The sequence below is a fragment of the Camelus dromedarius genome, chromosome 19 (genome assembly GCF_036321535.1).
Source record: "Camelus dromedarius isolate mCamDro1 chromosome 19, mCamDro1.pat, whole genome shotgun sequence".
Classification (NCBI taxonomy): Eukaryota; Metazoa; Chordata; class Mammalia; order Artiodactyla; family Camelidae; genus Camelus; species Camelus dromedarius.
The window spans coordinates 13,238,973-13,263,056 of NC_087454.1; the positions used below are offsets into that span (position 1 = coordinate 13,238,973).

Genomic DNA, 24,084 nt, shown 5'->3' on the forward strand with positions numbered 1-24,084 from the left:
GTGGGTGGAGAACCATCACCAACAGCAACCATGCGTCACCTGGCTAGAGAACCCGCACTTCTGTAATGTGGAGAATCCGGCCCTTACCCCCCCCCCCCAGCTGCAAGGAGGAAGTGGTTCAAGACTTGGCATTCTTTTCAGCCCCAAGGGATGGCCATGCCAAGGAAACCAAGAAGGATGTAGCCCCAAAGAGACCACCTCTAGTGATGGAGCCATGGAGAACGGTAGTGCCAAAGCAAAGCCAGCAAAAGAGAAAAGCCACACTGACTCTGGTAGCCTAAAAGCATGGTGACCATTCTTAAAAGCGAATGCATGCTAAATGTTTCCAAGGGAGCCACAGAGAACACGTGTGATGGTGAACTGTAACTACAACTGCTAGTCTGTATTCTTGACCGAGGAGAGCAGAAAGTGAGCAAGAGAAAACGACATCTGTACTTTTCGAGTTGATAGAGTAAGAATGGAAGGAACAGAAAGATTTGCCTGGCTATTTTTCAAATCTGTGTGTGTGTGTATCATTATGACCTGGACCATGAATACTGCCAAGAAACTAGGTATCTCAAAAAGAAAAAAAAAAAAGAAAAAGATCCTGAGATAAAAAGTGTCTGGGAGGCTGCTGGACCTGATACTCCCCGAGAGCAGCTTTTCCTGGGACACTGATAATGAACTCTGGGTACCACACTCAAAGCAAACCATTTGCTTTGTTCACCATGACAGCCTGATTTAAAAGCATGATTAACTCACCTCAATCTTCCAGATGTTTAGGTTAGAAAGTAGATCCCAACAGAAATTTCCATTCTTATCCACTCCACTGAAGCCAAAGCCAGCTGCGTTATTCACTGCATCAGCTATGGTTTTTAAAACAACACATTAGGATATAGAACAAAAGTCACATGGCTGCTTTAAAGGACACTACACATCTGTCTAGCTTTAAGATGAAGACAGGCGGTTGTTTCCTTGGAAAAGAAACAAAAAAATTGTGAAGGACCTGGTACCATGATGGAATGGAGTTCTGGCTCTTTGGAGACCTCAACTTTTATTCCTTCACGAGCATCTAGTGAGCACCTGCTAAGTAAGAAGAAAGATGCCAGATGCTCACAGAATGCAAGATGAGAAAAAGAGCAATGAAGGAACAAAACAAAGAAATGGGACAATTTAGTGACCAACTTGATAGAAGAGGAAAGAGAAAGGTAAAAATACACAGAAGCTCAGAAGCAGAGACCAGAAGATCCAGGGGCCCCCATCCAAGAGCTGTCATTAAAGATGGCTGGACACAGGCTGACAGACAGCATTTCATCAGGAGGAGAACCAGCTCTGAAAGAAAATGGAGCTCATTCTGGACGTGTGAAGCATGACAAGCCACTAGGATTGCAGTGGAGGTGGTTAAGACACAGAAGAACTTAGAACCCGGGAAAAAGAACAGAGCTAGAGATGTGAATCTGGGGCCAGCTGCCACAGAGGCCACGTGTGGACACAGTCACCAAAGCCATCCTACCTCAAAGTCAGTCTAAAAGCCTCACTTCCATCATTATTTCACTTCCATAAACTCTAAGAAAGTGTCCCCCAGCCGTATTTCATTTCTAATCAATTCCTTAATGAAATTTTTTATAATCAAAGAGGTCTGATGAAATCAGCATGCTTGCATTATGAGGCCAAGAGGCTAACTTTCTCTTTCCATTTGTCTTCTTTTCAGCTCATTCTGTTATTTTCTTAAAAAAAAATAATTAATCAAACTAATGAAGCCATAGCACTGTCAAGTCTTAGGTCTGGGGGAGATTTCAGAGAAAAGTTTCTTTCCTGTGGCTCCATGCATTCAGTTTTTATGGGCGTTCATGTCCAACTCACGTCAGATTCCTGCAGGGCTACTCTGAAGAAAAGCCACCTGTTCTAAGTCTGGCTCCCTTACTCTTGGCAGAGTTGATGATTTCATCTTGCTTATCTTATGCTTGGCTTCACTGTAAAATGATCTGGTTTCTTTTAGAAGAAAGAAGGAAAAGTACTGAGTTCTGATATGTCTTTCTCCCAAGCTGACTGAAAGGAAACTCAGTGGAAAAGTTGAACAAAGCCAGGACAGGATGTTTCTGTGAAGAAACTGACAGTTTTCAGTGTGTGGCCACAAATGGTGAATGACAGACATAAACTAAACCAGGAGAAGATGAGCTCTTGAGGTCTGTGCTGACAACTAAAACCAGGGCTGGACTGACCATGCGGGACCAGCAGAGCAACCCCAGGACCTTCCCCCATCTCCAGCCTCAGATCTGCCTCACCTGGTCAGATCTAAAAAAAAAAAAAAAGCAAAAAAACTTTTTTGGTGCTTACTATCTCCCCAGGAATCTACAAAGCATTGCATGGACATTTCTCATTCAATGCTCACAATGGTGTGAAGATGATGAGGAAGAGTGGGGGAGGGGCAGGGCTCCCGGGTCCCTAGCTCCACTTGGGAACGGGGTCAGTTCATGGCCAAGGGAGAGTTGTCTAACTTCTAGAAACCTTTTCTCTTGAGCAGAAAATGGATATAATAACGGTACCTATTTTAAAAGGATGTTGAAAGGATTAAACCAAGTTGAGTACACGTAGCGTGCATAGCACAGGGACTGGCCCAGGTCAGCAGTCGGAAAGGTTAGCTGCTATTATTATTATTATTATTATTATTATTATTATTATTATTATTATTATTATTATTATTATTATTATTATTGGTGGTGGTGTTGTTATTACCACCGCCCCAATCTTGCTCCTAAGAGGACTAAAGCTCAGTAATGATGTTAACATGAAGATCACTCAGCGGGTCGACAACGCCAGAATCTGAAGACTAGCCCTCATTCCACAGCCGTCGGAGAGGGGGACGATGGAGAACCAGAAGCGGCAACTCTCAGAACCACCGCATCTGACAACGTGAGAACTCCTGCCGCCCCTTCAGCACATTCTGCTACTGTGTATCCAGGACTGGGTTTTGCCTTAGGGATTCTCCGTCCAAAGCTGTCTGCTCGCATTCTGCATGGCTCTAACATATTACTGAAGATAAATTAATTTGGACACCCGTATTTTAGAATCTGTGATCTTGAGAACACAGCCTGGGCTAAAACTGACCACACTAACTAGTACTAATTAGTAGGAGAGGAACAATCAGCCTTATGCCTTAAGTTCAGAGAAAATAGCCATATTCTTTTTTTCAGGTTTTTTTGGGGAGGGGTGGGGAGTATATTCTTTCAATAGAAATAGAACCAGAACTAGGCTTACACAGTGCAGCTTCACTGAGATGCATCAGGAGGCCAGCTATAGGATTAAATTTATAATTATGTATAATTAGTACATCAATTATAGGTAAACGGTGTTTTAAGGAGATGGATAAAACAATTACTCGGTTAAGCAGCTTAAATATTCCCTGTTGCACTCTTCACTGCTTCTTTATTCATAAAGGATACAAAGGTTAATTTCGGGCCAGCCCATGCAATCTAAACTAAAACCAACTTCAAATTGAGGCCACGCAAATTAATGAACTGTTTCTATGGGAGCTACCCTAAACAATACAGAAATGGGAGGAGGGGGGCAAAGAAAAGACAAAGAGGTAAGTCCATGAGAGAGCTATCCACAGAAAGGGCTACTTCTGTACTCCAGGTACCTGGGCTCATTCCCCAAGTGGCATGGTGATGCCAGACACCCCCTCCCACCCAGATACCCGCCAGCACGACCCGCCTCGTGTTAGACTTTGCCTATGAGACCATGGAATGGCCTTTCTTTCCACCTTAAATCAGGAGCTGATTTAGTCCAGAAGCCAGCCCTTAAGCCCTGGGGTACAGAATGCGGGAGCGCGAAGGGGAGCGGGGAAGGAAAAGGAGGCTGAGTGAAGAAGCAGAGGGTGGTGAAGGAGTGAGAGAGTCTCTGTTACACTTACACACACACACACACACACACACAGTTTAGAGCAAAGCAAAAATGCTACTTCACATAGAAAAACATGCCCGCTATTCCAAGTAGGGTTCCATCCAGAGCAGGTGTAATGCCTACCTACTAAGGAAATTAGTTTTAAATAATAGAGCATCTGCAGAAAAAGGAATCAGATACCAGGAGACTCCGGGAGCCTCCCCCAGGGGCCAGTCCATGTACATCCTCTCCTCTGTGATCCTGCCACTGGGACAGCCCGGGACGCCTGTCGCCTGGTTGGTGGGCTCACCTGTGTTGCCACACAGGGGAACAATCTTGAGGACTGAGATGTCTCACCTCTGAGTTCCCCACAGCACAGAGCCTGGCAATCAAAACTCCCTGAATTAAACTGAATGTGACCAGAAACAATTTCCCACGTGGCGAATTTTAGAAAAGCTCTCAGTCTCTCTCTGATCAAGTGTTACATAAACACTGCCCTGGACTGAACTTACCTCTGAACACTTCAACCTTTAAAAATAATTTGGGTGGGTGCATGGGTACAGCTCAGTGGTGTAGTGCCTGCTTAGCATGCACGAGGTCCTGGGTTCAATCCCCAGTACTGCCACTTAAAAAATAAAGAACTAAGTAAGCCTAAAAATAATTTGGACCAGGAACAGGGGAGAAAGAGACATGGGGAGTTATGACTTTAATGAACAGTTTCTGTTTCAGGTGATAGAAAAAGTTCTTGAGATGGATGGTGGTGATGGTTACACAACACTATGAATGAACCTAACGCCATTAAATTGTCCACTATAGACGGTTAAAATGGAAAATTTTATGTCATGTATATTTTACCACAATAAAAAAGTAGCTGGTGAAAAAAACAATTTAGTAGCTACAAACTTGATTTTAGGGCTAAAAAACTGGGAGCATGAAACGAGAGAAGAGGAACTCAGTTAAGTGCCCTGCCCTCGCTGATGGAATATGGACTAGGCGCTAGGAACCGAGTCCAACAATCTATCAGACTTAATGGGCCAAGTCACCGCTCTCTGACGTCAGGCCCCGGTCACTTTCTGCTAAGGTGTTAAACGTCCCTTCCCGAAAGGGCTCCCCACGTAAACAGATGCGCCGGCCCCGCCTTATCCAAATACTTTACCGTTCTTGGTAAGTAAATAGGTGGGTTTACGGCTCACTTTAGCATAGATTGAAGCTTTCCCAGTCTAAAATTCTTTAAAAGGAAAGAGAGAAAAGTTTAAAGTTGACTAAAGTTATCTCACAGGAAAAAAACAGTGTGATAAAACCAAATTAAGTTCAACTTTCTACCTTCGGAAAAAACCACTTGGAAGTCGGCTTCTTTCTAAGGCATAAAGCTTAACCCACAATGTCTTAAAAAGTGTGACCTAAGGTAGCAATTAGCACACGTGATAGTAAAAGGAAGTCAGTGTGTATCTTGTCTTATGGACAACCCAGAAAAATTACAAGAAATCCAGATCAGTCTGGAGCTTTTCCCGAACTTGGCCCTGCACTCAATAGCCATGTTTCATTGGTAGAAGCAGCAGCTTCCAGGTTCTGACATCTGTTACTAACTTTGGGTTTAAACAGCAGCCAGGATTTCTTTTCTCCTGATCATGGATAATTGAGCATATGGATGGCGGGACGGGGAGGGCTATGCTGCCTTCCATTAGGTACAGGTTTTTTGTTGTTTTTTGTTTTTTGTTTTTTTGGTTTGATTAGGTGATCCACACGTGGCTCTGGCCAAGCCACCCGAGGAGGCCCCTCCCCTCACTCACGTAGCACCACTCCGTGGAACTCACCTAACGTCCAGGCAAAGTAATACTTGGGCTTCGAGGCTTGCATGACAACGTACAGGTAGCAGAGCCGAGCCAGAAAGTTTGCTCTGTGAACAAACCAGTCGTCAGCCAGGCAGGTGGCAGGGAAGGTCTTTGTGAGGGTCAGAAACAACAGGAGAGACACCAAGGTCATGCACAGTTTGTGTATCACAGCTCCCTGAAAACGGGGGGCAGAAAATGAGGGTGAGCATTCAGAAGCCTTTTCCAGAAGGAGTGGTGGGAGGCATTCGTCCTGACGGCAGAGACTGCGTGACGGGCTGCAGTCCGATGCAGGATACACCTCGGACCCTGAGGGTGTATCTGCAACAGAAGACAACTTTCACCAGCAGGTTCTACCGAGGGGCTGGAGGTCTCCTTTCCCAAAACATAAGAGAAATCAATAACCTTCCAGGGTGGCAATCTTCCATCAGAAAGACAGACCCACTGGCCTTCCACTTTGCAGCAGGCAGGGCCCAGGAAATGGGTTTGAATTGCCAGCCAGGAGCACCCAGGCTTAGCTAGGGAGAGTCAACGTCTGAGCCAGGATGTGGGCAGGTCATGGAAAACTTTAGAACACCCTTCAGGATGGTTTACATGCAGTCTGCTCTGCAATTAAGATGCACTGAGGTTTTTAATTCCCCTGGCTGGATTAATTCTGCCCGATCCCCTTGACATTTCAGGGAATGCCAGCTAACAGTTACAGCTCCCGATTTTTTATAAACACACTGCTTTGATTTGTAATTTAGTGACAGCAATAGCACCTCCCTCACGGGGCAGCTTGGGGCTGAAGCGCGTGAGTATTTACAAGGTACTGAGAACAGTGCCGGGCTCCCAGTTAAGTGCGCACCACGATTCACTATGACACCACCGAGGGGGGCAGCAGCTTGTGCGTGCCAGGCCCCCCCATCGGTGTGTCTTTAGCCAAAATGCAGCCTCACCGCTTAGCAATCTCTGTGCACAGAAATGCAAGCGTCTCCTTGGAGAGTGATGTGAAGACTCTCTGATAATATCATTTTTCAAATAAAAGCATGTGAAACAAACACAGCACTCCTGCGACAGAATCTGCCCAGAAACGCCTGTGGTTACTTTGACTTCTCACAGCCACGGCGACCTTACTCTTAGATTGTGTCAGTAAAGCCGCTGGAGCCCAGACTCACCCTGAAGTGCGAGGACCCGACTATGTCAAAGCTCTGAAGATTCATGCTTAATTAATCAGTCACTTACATTTTCAAATACTCAAGATTGCCCAGACGTTTGCATTTTTAAATAACTTATTCTCAATTTCCCCTTTTCCAATTTTCTCCATCCCGTCAATTGATTACAAATTTCCCTTAAATCTATGATATTTGATCTGAATGAATTGAACTCAAGGACAAAGTTCAATGAGTTACCCTAATGCTGACAAATTTGAGATGAATACATTTCAGATTAAAATTAAAATATGATTTCAAAAAACATCTTGAACTCTCTCGACGTCAATAAAAGCAAGCACCAAGCATGCGGGTGTAAAACTGGTTTCCCTTGCCAGAAGCAGGTTCTTCAGTCAAAAGCACATTTATTCTGGTCCCCACTCTTTCCCCCACTACCTTTTGTGACATAGTATCCTTCGGCTGTCTATGAATTTCTATTCATTAAGACAAAATGCCCATAAATCTGAATGTGTTAACTAGCCCAATGCTGAGCACATCGTAGGCACTAAATATTGGCTGGTTGGCTAATGGATGAGTTGCTTCAATATTCCCAGGCAGTGAGCTCCTTTGTGAAATAAACATTTGTTGCTCCAACACAGAGAACCACGGCAAATACAGACCAATACTGGTGTTTTAAAACAAATAGGGGGAAAAGTTATCAGCCAAGCTTTCTGGTAAGGTGTTTGGCTTTTAATTAGAACTGTGTTTAGTGACAGTCAGCCCGGGCAGCAAAGCTCTATTTTCTGGACCTCTGAGTCAATACTTAGCACTAAAAACTTACAGTGGGAGAAGGTTCTGGCAGGCTGTGGAAACCTTTTTCCTTCCAGTTCACTTCCAGCAATTTCATGTGTGTATGTCTCCCCTCAATGAAGGCTACATAATCCTTGAAATTGTTACAAGGGCCAGCTATGACACTCATGAAGTTGAGAAGGTAGCTTAAGTATTCCAAAAAGGAGGGTTTTGCTCTGCGAAAATAAAGTGAAAAAGTTGAAGAGTCTTCAGTCTTTGATTTTTCTTTCATGTTTGCAAATGTGCCCATCGTAAACACAGGTGTTATTTCCGTAGCTTGTTAAACGTGATGTGATCTTTCCTTGTTCTGTTTCTTTAAAAGTCCGCCTAAGAGAGAAATCTAGTTGAAAGGACGTTCATGAGGTGAGTGGCTCAGGGGAGGCGCAGCACTCCGTGGCGCCCTCTGCTGGCCAAGCACAGCTATAACCGCGGAGGACCAGGACTGGGGCAAAGGCACCTCAGGGGCTGGGATATAAATGTTCTTTCCCCACAACCTTGGCTGGCTGTCTACCCGAGAAAGTGAAGGCAATAAAGCTAAGTAAGGCAGGGTGGGAACCAGTGGGTCCAGATGCTTTGAAATGGGAAAACTCCCTCCCAACTGCCAAAATAAATGCAAAACAAATGATGCGTGGAACCGGTTTCCATTTGAAGAGGCCGCATAGGACTATCACTGTACAGTCTCTCATCTGCTCTGGCATCCAGGCACGAGGTCCTGGACAGCAGACAAGGGTCGTGGCAGGAAAACATTCTGTAGAGACCAGTTCTGTCTTGTGTTTTTAATGGCATTTTAAAGGGCATACTCTGCAAGCAGGAAAGAATTGTGGGGAAAAGCTCCCTAAGATGCTATGGCTAACCAGTCACTGGAATTATGCCCTAGAGAACTGACACCCCATGGTGCTTAGCAAAGAACTTGATTCATTAGAACCGTCCAGTGGTTCTCTCTGCATTGCTTCCAGGTCCCAATTCCTTCAGGAAGGGATGAAGCACTCAATCTCCCTACTACCTAGGACCCTCTCTTACACATCCTGGTGGGAACCCCCGCCATGGCTGCACCACTGTCCCCAGAGTGCCACATGCCACTCCCAATTCCTGTATCACTGTTAGCCTCCCACTCTACACAGCCCCCCTCCCTCTCCAACACCCCCCACCCCCGCCCTGTCTACTGCATGTCAACACTGGCCAAAGTCCCCCTTCAGCCTGTAGCTTCCTCCTGTTCCCCAGCCCATTTTTCTCTCTCCAGCCCCACTTCCTTTTTCATGCCGGGATTTAATCCTACTGATGTGCATTGATCATTAACCCTTTCTCAGAGACCCCCAGACACATGCCCAAAAAAAACAGACAGAACCACCCCAGTGAAGGAGAATCCTACAAAACTAACAAAATTACAGAGCCATTTACCCTTTGGTCTAGCACTCTCACGTCTGGGAATCTATCCTACAGCTACACCCAAACCCATTTGAAATGACCTATGAACAAGGTTATCGTGGCTTACCACTGATCAGAGCCAAAGACTGGTAGACAACTCTGGTGTCCATCAAAAGCAGATTCGTTAAAAAATCAGTATTACATCCATATAATGGAGTCAATAAGCAGATATAAAAAAGGAGGATCTCTGGGGACTGATACCCAAAGGGCTCGAGAATAGATTATTAAATTCAACTTACTTTACAGCAAGTCGATGTTGCTCAGTGGAAAGGTCTTCAGCTCTTCGGGCTAGTCCTATGGAAAGAAATATTTAGAAATAAGATGTTTGAAGTGATGTAGATAACTAATCCTAAAAGGAGCTTATAAAACTTACTTGAAAGAAGTGATTTTTGTTTCATAAGCCATAAAGTGTCCTCGTTTTCCATTTTTTTAAATGCCCTGGATCAAAGGGCTGCCCGTAAACACACGTGTGAGGCGGAAAGTCACTTTTGGTTCTTACGAAGAAGGAAGAATTCCAGGGTGACCCCTGTTTAACTCGCTCGGTATGAACACGGATCCCGGGGAACCCTCCACATTCATACACTCCTAACACGCTGTGTATGTTTTTGTTGCTACATGACAGACAAGCCTGCCTCTGCAGCCCGTGCCAGCTTAACTCCCTCCCTGATTACGCTGGTGCAGACGCCAGTCCACGCTGAGGATGGATGGAAAGGGGCAGGGAAAGGAAAAGAACAGGAGACACCACCCTGAATGCAGGGGACACACAAAACGATTGTCAGGAGATCTGTCTTCTTTTAAAACCCATCCATGCCTTGGATGGACCTGGAGATGGTCATTCTAAGTGAAGTAAGCCAGAGAGAGTAAGAAAAATGCCATATGATATTGCTTATACTGGAATCTAAAAAAAAAAAAAAGGACACAAATGTACATATCTACAAAACAGAAACAGACTCACAAACACAGAAAACAAACTCACGGTTACCAGGGGAAGGTGGGTAGGAAGGGATAAATCAAGAGTTTGAAAACTGCGCCTCTTAGGGAGTGATGGAAATGTTAGCTATCTTGATTGTGGTAGTGGTTTTGCTGGTGTATCCATTTATCAAAATTCATCAAATTGTACATCTGAAATATGTGTAGTTTACTGTACAGGAACCATACAACGATAAAGGTGTTAAATCAGTCAGTCAATCAATCAATCTACCCCATCCATGCCATAGAACTCCCAACCAGATCACATCTGTGCTTCCTATAAAATGTGTATGTTAACTTAGGGTCAGGGAAACCCAAGTGTCACCTTAAAAGCAAAGGAGGTTGACTTTAAACCCACATATTCAGCTAAGACTGATTATGGTGAAAAGACAAAGTGTTTGTGGAATTTACTTATTCCTCCTACACACAAGAAAAAAAAGAAAAAGGCAAGTAAACATTTTGCTTCATGTAAGCAATGTTCCCTCCAAAATAGGGTAAACTGAGAATGCTTTAAAAAGTGAATTTAGTCAAAAAGCCTATGTATTCAAAACAAAACCAAACCAAGAAGCAATGTTAAAAAAAAAAGTCACACTTTTTTCTAAGATCTTATCAAATAGTACATACAGCTCTAGCAATCCCAAAATTAAATTGATATTAGCCATCGATTTATGTTGCTTATATTCGTCTAGAGCCACTACCAGATGGTTTTCAGGTACAGAAACACAGACCAACTCACCCCGCTCTGCCCAGAGCTTTCCCGATTTGGGCACTAAAAAATCTCAGACCCTGGGAAACTCTCGATTCTGGGCAAAGCAAGAGCACTGGTCACCCTAGAAAGACCATCCTCGGAATAAAATTACTCCATTCTCTACATAATGACTAATCACCAAGAATGAAGTAGGAATAAACAGGGTCAAAATGAAATTAAATCAGTTTCCAAGCTTTAAGGATAAACAAGAAGACCTGCTAGCAGAGGTAAAATCTTCTCAACCTGTCAACACACAAGGGAATTTCAACAGTCGGAAAGCATGGGCCAGAGGCAGTCAAATCCGCAGAACAGACTTTTAATTGCATCTGGCATCTCTTAAGCCCGTATTGAAATCTCCTGCCCAGCTGAAGTGTAACTCAGTTTTAACAGTGGCAATAATCACACTTTCTGGCCATTTTCAGGAAGGGTCTGAGAGAAAAAAGGTTCAGTTTTCTACAAACAGAAGATTCCTCCCAGCTTTTTATAGGGTCAGGCTGATTTCATTAGATAATTTTCCAAGCCCCCCCCCCCAAAAGTTAACTAGCCAATGCTGTTTACTCTTATTACCTCATAAGCATCTCAGAGATTAAACCAAAGAAAAAGGATGCCATTTCTTCTTAACAGATTGGGAAAGGAAGGGCAGGAGCGCCACAAATTAACTTAAATTTAAAACACTGTAAAGCTATACAGAAAACCCACTGTTCGCAATGCAAATATGTCAATACTCAACGCTCCAGATTCAGCAGGGAAATGGGAAATAATAGCTGGGAAAGTAAAAAGCTGTGATTAAAGCGTGCTGCAAATTTTTTTTATAAGACACAGCAAGATCTGCCAGCCCGTGTCTGGACTTGGGCCTCATGAAGAGCCCTGAATGTCAGGCTCACTCTTAGAACCAGGAGGAGGGTGTTTTTCTCACCGTCATGAACTTGGAACGCCAAGGTTGTGATCTTCTGAGTGACAATCATCAGGGGCCTAAAAGGAAGATAGAAAATAGTCAAGATCGGCAAGGTTTTGCCACTGAGGGAAAAAGGAAATCTTTTATTCCATTTCTGAGCACGGTAGTTTTTCATCTTGAAAATGAATAAATACAAAAACACTGAATTGAAAACAATTTTTATTTCCCTTCCAAATCACTTTAAATCAGTAGCTGTAACAACGCTGCACAACCAGGTCGCACTGCAAAGCCCCCCTTACGCTGCTGCTCACGGCTCAGTTCCAGGACCAGCGCCGCCAGCACCACCTGGAGCTCGTTTGAAACGCTGGAATCCCACACTCCATTCCAAACCCAGAAAATGAGAACCTGTGCTTTAACAAGACCTCCAGGGAATTCAAATGCACGCTTAAGTGCAAGCAGCACTGGTGTGGGAGACACCTAATCCCGTGCCCTGGTTCCACCTGGATGGATACATAGTTTGGTTTCTTCATCCTAATCTGGTCTAATATGCTTTGTTCTATTTAAAGGCAATCACCCCATAGTAAAAGGTTCGTAAAATGTAGCTGCTTGTAAGTAAACCACTGAGTGACAAAAAAGTAACATGAATCTTAATTTGAAAAAAGCCATCAAATAAAAGCCTAAGGATGCCAAGGTAATTCAATGGAGGCAAGAACAGTCTTTTCAACAAACAGTGATGGGACAACTAGAAAGCCACATAAGAATACAAAAAGGAATTCAAAATGGGTCAAAGACCTAAATATAAGAGCTACAACTATAAAACTCTAAGAAGAAAACACAGGCATAAATCTCCATGACCTTAGAGTTGGTGATGGCTTCCTAGATGTAACACCGAAAGCACAAGGAAAAGAAAGGAAAAAAAAAAATTAAATGGGTGTCATTAAAACTTAATTTTTGTGCTTCAAAGGACACACACCGTCAAGAAAGTGGAAAGACATTTCACAGAATGCATGAAAATATGAGCAAGTCACATTATGTGCTAAGGAACTTGTACTACAATATATAAAGAACACTTACAACTCAACAATAAAAAGACAGAAATAACCCATTGAAAAATGGCCGATGGATCTAAAGCAAAAAATATACAAATGGGGAATAAGCAAATGAAAAGACGCTCAACAGTAATCAGCCATCAGAGAAATGCTGCTCCAAACAACGAGATGCCACTTCATAAGCACTAGGACGACTAGAATCAAAAAGACAGACTGAGCTGGCCAGGAGGTGGAGAACCGGAACCCTCCTACATCACTGGTGGGAATAAGAAATGGTGCAGCCACTCGAGAAACAGTCTGGCAGTTTCTCAAAAGGTTAAATGTAGAATTACTGTATGACCAAGCAGTTCCACTCCCAGTTACATACCCATGAGAAATAAAAATATGTCTACACAAAAACATGTATGTACCTGTTCAGAGCAACATTATTCATAACAGCCCAAAAGGAAATAAACCCAGTGCCCATCAACTGGTGGATGGATAAATAAAATGTGATATGTCTATCTGATAGAATATTACTCAGCAATAAAAAGAATGAAGTACTGATCCACACACCACAACGTGGATAGACCTTGAAAATATTATGCTGAGTTGAAGAGGCCAGACACAAATGGCCACATATTGTATGATTCCATTTATCTGAAATGTCTAGAAGAGGCAAATCCACAGAGAAATGAAGTAGACTGCTGGTTGCCTAAGGCTGGAGGAGCTGGGAGGAAATGAGGGGTGACAGCTACCACATACAGGTTTCTTTGGGGGTGATGAAAGTGTTGTAAAATTAACTGTGGTAAATGGTTGCACTCTCTGAGTTCACTCTGTGTATATGTCAAAACCTGCTGAATTGCATACCCTAAATGGGTGAACTATATGGTATGTGAATTATAGCTCAATAAAGCTGCAATTAACAATGGCGCCTGTTTTTCCAATCATCTAGCCTAGTTTAGTACCTTTAATAGCTCTACTTTTGCCCAATGAGACAAGATAAAATCCCCCTACCCAACTACCATCCTTTCCTTCAAACCTTCTTGGTTTAGCCTGATTTTATAATCTCTGCTCTGGTGGCTTCTTACTCAATTTGCTGCCTCTGACCCATATGGACTGATGGCTCATTTGCATAGAAGGCTGAGGTTTTTGGTCAGCATCCTATGACCAGCAGCCCTGGGATGACTCTAGGATGCCACACAGCCTCTGTGCCCTGAGCCCAGGCCAGGCCCAGGTGCGGGAGGATGGGATTGGACACAAACCACCTTTAGGCCGAAGCTGATAGGTCAGCTGCACTCAGCCACCTCTCTATGAGCCCGTTCCCTTCTTTAATTCCTCTCGTTCTCATTCTATTTTCCATTTCTTTAAAATAAGCATGTGATATTTTACACTATCAATATAAACTGATAAGATAAACTATATTAAAGAAAAGAACCAACGAACGCCCTTTGAAATCTTAACACGAACGCTCAACTTTGCATCTTATTTGCAAAAGCTCAATGGTCAGCATTGAAAACAAGATTCCTCATGTTGTGTGAGGCAAAGAGAAGGGGAAATGAGTCTGACTGTGGAAGGGAGGGGCAGCGGTGCTCTGCCCTGACTGGGGAGAAATGGGTGTGGCAGACAAGGGAGCCACCAAAGTGGCTGTTCTATGGCAGCAAGACATGCTCAGAGCTGGCACTGGTTTTGACCACACTCTTATCTTGGGGGGGGGGGGGAAGCCAAAAAAACCCTGCTTCCAAAACATGGAGGCTTGGGTTTTAGAAATAAGGACCATTGAAACTTTCTATGAAACTAACTTGAATCCCACTCCTGGGCATATATATATCCGGAGGGAACTCTGATTTGAAAGGGCACATGCACCCCAATGTTCACAGTAGCACTATACACAATAGCCAAGACACGGCAGCAACCCAAATGTCCATCGACAGATGACTGGATAAAGAAGATGTGGGGTATTTATACAAAGGAATACTACTCAGCCAGAAGAAAGAATAACGCCATTTGCAGCAACATGGATGGACCTGGAGATCATCATTCTAAGTGAAGGAAGTCAGAAAGAGAAAGAAAAACCCCTATGATATCACTTATGTGTGGAAAAGAAAGGAAGAAAGGAAGAAAGAAAAGAACACTAATGAACTCATCTACAAAACGGAAACACAGAAACAGACTTGCAAACATAGTAAACAATCTTATGGTTACTGGGGGAAAGAGGGTGGGAAGGGATAAATTTCGGAGTTTGAGATTTGCAAATATTAGCGACTATATATAAAAACGGATTAAAAAACCAAATTTTTTAATTTGCATAGCACAGGGAACTATATTCAATATCTTGTAATAACCTTTAATGAAAAAGAATATGAAAATGAATATATGTATGTATGCACATGACTGAGACATTGTGCTGTACACCAGAAATTGACACATTGTAACTGACTATATACTTCAATTGAAAAAAAAGACTAATTTGGTCTGACAGACCAATAGAACTTTGCAGCTCATCTTCCCGATACTCAATAAGACCTCTGACCCAGAATGCTTAACAGATGCCGACAACTAGTTTTCTTGAAAGGGACTCATCCTAAGCTTCACATTCAAGGTAGTTCCCAAATATGACTGTTTTTGTTTCCAAAGCCTTTTTGTCTTTTTCTTTTCCTGTAAGATTGTAAGTCTCAGGAATCAGTCTCAGGACCTCAGGTCCTAGCCTTCCTTACACACATTTGATGGCCACACATTCTGATGACTATGCAATTTACAAACCAAGTTCCTACATTTGATTTAATCCACAACTTCATTTTAAAAGGGCCTAAAAGATTGATGTAACAATAAAGGAAATCTGTCATGGAAGTAGCCTGCCCTTCTCCGTACAAATATAAGATTTGTTTTCCTCTTTCTGAGGTTAGATTTCATGTGTTCCATAATTAGGCACATGTTCAGAAGAGCATTTATAGTCACATAAACAGTGGGCACTGGAACGCACCTCTCAGATCAGCTGCTGGGGGAGCGTAACTGACCGGCTCCAGTGCTGAGCGCGCACCTCCCTGAGGCTGCTCTCGGCCAGTGACTGAGCGCAGCACGGTACACAGCGGCCCCTCCATACAAGGCAGGGTGCTCCCCAGCCACGGAATTCTAGCCTGAGGACTTATCATTGAACTCGCTGAAACTTTCTTAGCCCTGCACTGCAGTCCCAGGACGTCTCTTCGTCCCTTCCCTGTCCCATCTCAGGGCTCAGATGTTCATTTCCAACCCGATGGTTCCCCCAGCCTCATCCAGCTGCCTCCTGGTCTTCCCTCCCAGGTATTTCACTCAACAAATCTCATACTTCTGTTCCCACCTTGGCATCTGCTTCTCAGAGAACCTGACGGAGGCAATAGCTTGTACTGAATATCTAGTTCAATGTCAATTAAAAAACAATTATTCAGTATGAAATCTGCACCTGTGAGCACATGTAAGAACATATTGTTGTCATTCTTTAGGAAAAAATATCCCCTTTTGCGGGGGGGAAAAAAAAGCTATGGGTCAAATAGTGTTACACATCATCCAGACAGTATTCTCAATAATACACTCTTTTAAACATCTGAAGACATTTCTAGCAACTTAAATAAGAAACAACCACACATGTGATCATGGGTTTGTAAAACACAGCATACGGATAACTTGTGGAAAAGCAGATCTCAAATCCACCAACTAGAACTACAGCCTGCTCACTAAAAGGACACGGAGAGAGTCCTCCTACGTTCTTACTTCCCTGCGGGCACAGGGAGAGCACCAGAGGCTTCTGCTTAGAGGAATTCTGTTCGGAATGCTTTCTCATCCATCCATTTGTTTGAACTTGTGGGTAGGGCAGATGCCAAGCTTAGACTGCACAAGGTACCGTGATTCCAGGGTCAAATCCATAGTCACTGACTTATGATAAAACTCAAACACCATCCATGTTGCCTTTCAATCAAAACATGATATAACCGAAGACATGTTTATTGGTTTATGATTGTAATTCATGCTTTTGGGGGGGGGCAAAAATACAAAACCCAGGAGATAGAAGCACATCGTACAGCAAAGGAAGGACACAGAAAAGCGCCTTCATGCAGCCAAGGGACTTCCTCAAAGGCAACCGGCATTGAGCTGTACTGTTCACCCAGCCCTTGAGAAGCAGGCCCTGTCTTTGGATGTTTACACACCCATCAGTCAGAGCCCCTGCCCTTGAATTTACGGGAACTGTGTGACGAATCTGAAACCAAAGTTCGAGTCCAGCGTGGCTGAGGTAGGGCCACTTCTTTTTTGTCCTGTGAATTTTTTTCATTTTTTTTCAAAAATGAGTTTTTTCTTCCTGAACCTAAAATTGTTAGTGTAATTTGGATAAAGAAATATAGGAGGAAATGAAGTAAGGGGAAAACAGGCAGATGGAGATGTGTTTGGAGTAAAAAGATACAACAGTGCCACTCTCCCCACCACACACACACACACACGCACTCAATGCCTTCTGATACACACGTCGGGCAATTTACCAGAAATGGTACCCACTCATCCATTTCTATTTTCCATACCAACTCCCAACCAAAAAATAACCTGTTTCTAAAACATTAAGTGAAACTCCATTTTGAGCAACATTCCAATAAAACCTACCTCTGGTACCTTAATCTTTGGACCTAAAGCGCTTAAGTTCTCTGTCCTGGTAAAGCTACGATGGTACAATGAGACAATGCAGTCATTAGAGGTGTCAAAAGAGCCGACCAATCACAGCAGGCCGGCCAGCATCGAGCCACAACTGACACTCAGAGATCTTATTTTCCCCAACAGGTAATTTTAGATCCAAAAAGTTATACTTCATATTTTCATCAATCCTTTGCTTATAATACAAATCCACTTATAATATATACATCCTAGGAAAGCAAGGATTCAGACAAGCAAGCAGTTTGGCAGGTTCGGAGAATCCAAGCACAGCAAACTTCCAATCAGCCGCAACCTAGGCCGGGACTGCCGTCTTGCACAACAACAGGGGGCGCCAACATACAATGCAAACTGTGCAGCCTGGGGCCTGGCCCCAGCAAGCTGAGGGAGACACAGGAGGCTCAGGCCGGACTTCCTCATCCGCTTGTTGCTTCTGCCCCTCCGTATCCCCTGCTCCCTAGATGACTGAACAGGGGGGTGATGACATTACAGCTTCTGTAGAATGCTCCCAAACTCCTATCAACTACGCCAGCACGCAGGGGGAGAAAGTAAGGGACTCCTGGAGTCATAGAGAGGGAAGTACATAGTTCCACAGGCTTCCCAGGGCTGCAAATGAAGGCAGTGGGAACTCCTCTGGACTCATTTCAGGGTTCACTGGTATCTGTTCAGACCCATCATGGTCAGTCAGAGAAGCATGTGCTTTCACTCTTTCCATTACTCTTCGTAAAGATCTGACATCTATACTTCGGCACTCGGCAGCAACAGCAAAATCCCCTGTCCTCCATGTCAGCAGGAATCCACCAGATATACTTGATATAACTTACACGCACATCCTCAGAACTAAATTCATTAGCACAGTCTTACCAGCCAATGTAACCAGCCCCAGATGACTCTTCTGTGCACATTTTACAGACCCCAAGGGACTGATTCAAAGTCAGCAGTTCAGCTGGCCTCAACCAAATCAAGATACTCACCCAGAAAAATCTGTAGTGAGAATTCCATAGTGGAAGATGTATATCCGGCTGATGTGGCATATTGTAAGGTATCCCATTGCTACAAAAAAGGAGTATCTGGAACCAAGAACACAAAGGATCAGATTATTGTGCATGACAACAGTGTGCTCAGTCCATTTTCCCTTCTTCCTCTCCCTCACCCCACCACACCCAGGCAACTGGTCACAAAGTCCTATCTACATCTCAGCCTATCCCCTCCCCTCACTGTCACATCCACGACCCCGAGCCCTTCATCCTTTCTCACCTGGACCACTGCCGTAGTGCTCAACTTTGGCAGCATAATGGAATCACCTGGAGAGCCCACAGCCTCACCCATCAGGTACTCTGATTTTACTGGTATTGGTATGGGGCGCACCTGGCAGGTACAACTCTAATGTGCAGCCAGAGCTGGGAAACGCGGACCTGTAAGGTCTTGCGTTCAGATTCTCCTCTACACAAACCAACCTGCTTACACAATGATCTTCCTAATACACAAACCATCACCATACTGCCAACCACTCCCTTCCTGAGACACTTTGTTCTCTTGGCTTCCATGCTCCTTGGTTTCTTCCCATCTCTCTGGTTAATTCCTTCAAGGCTCTTGCTAAGCTCATCTTCCTCCATCTACTCCCTCGGCGTTAGCATCCCCAAGTGCTCGGCTCAGGACCCTCCCTGTCGATGTCTAAGGCTTCAATTACCACCTGCTCACGTGCACTCCCTGGCTTCCTTTGCAGACGGGCCCTGACCCACCCTCTAGTATAAACTAGTAATGCACACACATATACATGTGCACCATTCAGAACATCAAGGGGAGGGTATAGCTAAGTGGTAGAGTGCGTGCTTAGCATGCACAAGGTCCTGGGTTCAATCCCCAGTACCTCCATTAAGGAAAAAAAAAATAAATCTAATTACCTCCCCCTCCAAATAAACGTAAAAATGTAATAAAGCAACAAATAAAATTTTTTAAATTAATCAATTTGTACTTATAAAGCTATGTGATAATCTGATTAACTACTGTCTCCCTTAGTAGCCTGAAGGCTCCATCAAGCCAAGGGCGGTCATGTGTGTTCCATTCACCACTGGTGTGTATGTAGCATGAACAAAAAACTAAAATGTCATTTGTCTTAAAAGTCTCCGGTGGGCCCCCTCTAGTCGCATCAGAGCTCCCGAACCCAGCACACAAGGTGCTTCCCAGGCTGAGCTCTGCCTTGTCTCCCCAGAACCCCCTCCAGCCACGCTCCATGTCCACCCAGGTTAAACCGCCCTGGACTGCTCCCTTTCCAGAACTCCATCCTGCATTTTCAGGCCAGATCCCTTTCCACGTGCTCCTCCCTCTGCCTGCAACTCTTTTCTCCACCCTATGGTCTATCTGGAAACTGCCTAATTATCAGAAGACTCAGCTCCCACGTCACCTGGCATAGCCTTGCTCATCCCACCCCCACTCCCAACACAAGTCATCGCTCCACTGCCTGCATGTCTCCAGTGCAACAGGTTAACATACAGAATTATAATATTAAAAGTCTATGTGTGTATCTGTTTCCCCAACTCATTGTGACCTTGAGCATCCCAACCCTTGGCCACAGGAGGGGTTCACTTAACTGTCAGTAGAGATGAACTGAAATGAGAACATTAAACATCTGTAATGGTTCAGACACTCATCAGAAACCGACATAAATTCAGGAGGGATGACTTTTAAACATGTGTCATAAAACAGGGAAGATATATATCCTGATATTAAATTATACTGAAATTCACAAATTCACATTAAAACCGCTCATGAAGACTAGATCAACCGAAGGAACAGTCAAGTAGTGAATAAAAATTCACTTGGTAGCAAGGGAAAGCCGGCTGAGCGTGAAGGGGTTCTGTAAACTCTAAAGCCCCGTGACTTGACTTTCTCTTTACCATCACTGGCAAACAAAGATGTTACCACACAAAAGACAATTTTTCCCTACCCAGGGTTCATCCTTAACCCTCTCCAAACCAAGAAGATGGTGCACAAAGCAAATGATAAGAAAACCCAGCTCCCCGAGGAGCTGAAGCCGTGGAATGGAGTTAGGTCTTTCTGCCCCCAGCTCCTAGTCCCTTTCTTAAGCCAGTTCACAAGGGTCACGGCAGAAGCACAAGCAGATTCAAGACACTCTTCCAGGACCCTTTCAAGTGCAGCCACGCCTCTGCTTCCTCTTTCTCCTCCACAGGAGCTAGACACAACCTTGCCGTGACCCCCCCCCCCCCAGCCAAGAGAGAAAAGCCAGTTCAATTCAGTTGTTATAATACGACCCACTTATCAAGGCTGGGGCCAAGTACTGCATCCCCAAACAAGAGGGCAATGCACTCATGCCCTGGACAAACCTGAAACATCTAAGGAATCCAGGAACGGCAGAGAGCATGTATTCTGGAGACAGACCAACATGAGTTCAGATCCCAGCACTGGCAAAACTAATCTGTGGTGTGAGAAGTCGGGACAGTAGTCATGTTAGGAAAGGAGGGTGTGGTAGAGACTGGAACATGAGTGATGGTAACATTACCCTTACTGGCCTGCGTAGTGGTTCCAGGAGTGTATTCACTCTGTGAAAACTCACTGAACTGTATACAGATTGACCTCTCTGAGCTTTCAAATTTTTCATCTCAGAAAAAAAAATTATATCCTATGGAGTTGTCCTAGAAAGAATATATTTGCAATAATGGTAGACAATATTAAACGTAATAATATATATCATATATAAAATTATATATGATATATAATGCATATATAATAAAATAAACATCAAATATAGTTATATTTTAATATAAATATATAACAAATGTGTTAAATATACTTATATTTAAGTATAAATATAAGTGTATAATATAAAATATATTTAAATATAAATATAAATGTATAATATATAAAAATATTTATATTTAAATATAAATATAGAAATTAATTTAAAAATCATAAACTCCTATTTAGTATATCATTTACATCAAAAATAATGAAACATAATATATTTAAAAGAGCTTGGTCTAGCCCTTGGCACCAAGCAAGCATTGCAAACTTGGTAATTATCATCAAGTTCCCATAGAAGGCCTTCCGTCCTAGGAGGTACTATATTCTGTTCCAGTTGGTTCATATAAAGTAAATTAATGCCTGTGGTTTCTGCCCAACATAGTGGCTTAGGGAGGAAGTGGACATGGTACCCCAAGAACTCTCTAGACAAATCCTGAATAACCACAGTCAGTCCTGAAGTGGGTCAGTTCCACATGGCAGCAAATGCTCGTCCTCCTCTCCTCTTCCTCAGCCGTCAGAGAGAACTCATAACGCAGTGACGGCAAGAGGAAAAGTATTCACAAAGAACCCAGAAATCCTGGTCTTCAAGAGAACAAGTTCAAACCACCACAAAGCCCACATTTAGCAGGAAACCTGACGTGCAGAGGAGTTGCCTGGCTTTTCCATACTCACACTGCTAGCAAGCCAGGTTTCCTGACTCCAGGCTAGTGATCTTTCTCAGCGGCAAGAGGAAACAACTTCCCTCCATCGGGAAATGTGAACCACTCCCTACTTCTGCAGTACTGGCAACCACACAGCAGAAAAAGAGGGGCAGAAACTTGTTCTGGTATTTTTCCCTTTCGGTCTTATGACATGGCCCTCTGCTACCACAATATTATTGTGGGGAAACAGAAAGCCTGTCTGTAAAGGGCTTGGGTCTGCCAAGGCCGGAGGACTCCATTCCTGGCCAGAGACTAACACAGTGAACCTGGAAACAGAGCTTGACCCTCTGAAAAATGGACCACACCCCCTCAGCATCACACAAGTGTGGGGGAAGACGACAAATATGCTCTAGAGATGCAATGACATTTTTATTCATCATTTAATTGCTTCCAACAGCACATTTAGGAAAAGCCAGGCATTTTTACCTCCCACTGAAAAAAGCACTTTGTCATATTATGAAGAATTTCCAAAACCCATCCTTACCATATTAGAAATACAGATTTCCTATTTCCCTTCTGAAGGGCACTTAGAAGAGAGATGACTAGAAATCAGATCTCCAGAGCTCATCTGGATACGAAGTGGAGTGTCTGTACAAGTTAAAAGCAGGCAGAAAAGATTTCTCCTTGAAAACCAGAAAGTTATTGAGAGTAATTATAAGATTACACCTAAAAAATTAAATTCCAATGCTTTCAGAAAATTATTGCGCTAGTAGTCTTATCAAAGAGCCTTCAGAAGCTGAAATAAGGCATCTCCTTTTTCAGAGAAGCCTCTGGAAAGGAAGTCATAGAAGGATAAGTGTCTTTTCGAATATACTCAGTCATTCATTCCACAAATATTTATTGAGTTTTTACTTGTGCCAGGTATTATCTTAGGCTCCGAGGGTACAACAGCAAACAAAAGAGAAAAGTCTTTGTTTTCACAGAGCTCACATTCCAGTGTTACTGAAAGGCCAGATTAATACTGAGGTTTCAGAAAGACCATGGGAAACAGAGACAATGCCAGCCAGACACTCCAGGGATCTTCGCTGGCTGTCCAAGCATGGAGCCGTCAAGGTAGAATTAAATTACTTCTCTACTTTGAAATCAAAATATCATAATAGAATATTTCTTCCTTTTTTAACAGTTTTATTGGACACCTTTAAAGTATGCAAAGTTGTGACATATTTCATACTCAGAAAACCACAGCTAAATCCAAGATAACGGACAAACCCGTAGCCCCCACCCAGGCTGCTTCGGGCCCCGTGGGCTCCCCTCTCACATCGCCCTGACCCACCCCACCCGCAGTGACCTCTGATCTGATTTCTGTCACCAGAGGTTAGTTTGCACTTCTGAGAACAGAACTTGTGTGGCCTCTTTCATTCAGGATGTTTATTTGGCGATTCATCCATGTCACGGTGTGTGTCAATCATCCCATCGTTTTTATCGCTGAGTAGTGGTCCGTTGTGGTAACCATGCGGGTTGTTTCCAGGTTGGTGCTATCACAAATAAGGCTGCCTAATTTCAACAGACTCTCCTTCACCTGAGTCCCAGTTTGCATCATGCTTTTTTTAAGTAAAGCTTTCTCTGAAGACTCCGAGCAATTAAGACCTCATCCCTCCCTTCTGATATCCCAGAGGACTCAGGATATGGCCAACAGGGACGGGTACCTCTTTATCCTGGAAATACATTTCAAAGTTCATGAAAAACCTCACCGTGCATTGTTCATTCCCAGGGTCTTACCTGTGAATGTTGGATACACTTGCAGTGACCATGATTCCGTAGCTCATTAGCACCAGCACGAAAAGATGCACAGAGTACCTTTAATACACCACGGAACAGGGGAGGGAGAGAGAACACTGAGTAAATTTTGGTTAACATACCTCTCAGCCACCCACACTGCCTCTCTACCTCCACTCCCGCCAAAAAGCAAATGGTCAATTAACTCAGGTTTACGGAAGAGAAAATAAATCAAGTGTTTTTGTTTATGTAATTAAGATACCGTATCTTGAAACGACTCTAGGAAATCATGGCCTAGTCGGCCAACTGCAGTGAAGAGAGCTCTTTTTTTTTTCCCCAGGACTGTTTTTATTTTTATTTTATTTTTTTCAGTCTACTAAGTTATCAAGAGCAAATTTTATTTTATTTTTTTTTTAACATTTTTTATTGATTTATAATAATTTTTACAATGTTGTGTCAAATTCCAGGGGCGAGCACTCCAGGACTATTTTTATTTTAAA

The 24,084-nt window shown here is 43.4% G+C and overlaps 1 protein-coding gene across 1 annotated transcript in view; it reads right to left on the reverse strand.

The window, feature by feature from the left end:
• Nucleotides 1–24,084, reverse strand: part of MBOAT1 (membrane bound O-acyltransferase domain containing 1) — a 75,554-nt gene that overhangs the window by 13,106 nt on the left and 38,364 nt on the right. Inside the window, exons 3-9 of the mRNA XM_010980112.3 lie at nucleotides 23,588–23,665; nucleotides 18,380–18,475; nucleotides 11,728–11,783; nucleotides 9,334–9,388; nucleotides 7,662–7,845; nucleotides 5,676–5,868; nucleotides 742–845 (exon numbers count right to left, since the gene is read on the reverse strand). Coding sequence (XP_010978414.1) covers nucleotides 742–845; nucleotides 5,676–5,868; nucleotides 7,662–7,845; nucleotides 9,334–9,388; nucleotides 11,728–11,783; nucleotides 18,380–18,475; nucleotides 23,588–23,665 — 766 coding nt within the window. The remainder of the gene's footprint in view (nucleotides 1–741; nucleotides 846–5,675; nucleotides 5,869–7,661; nucleotides 7,846–9,333; nucleotides 9,389–11,727; nucleotides 11,784–18,379; nucleotides 18,476–23,587; nucleotides 23,666–24,084) is intronic.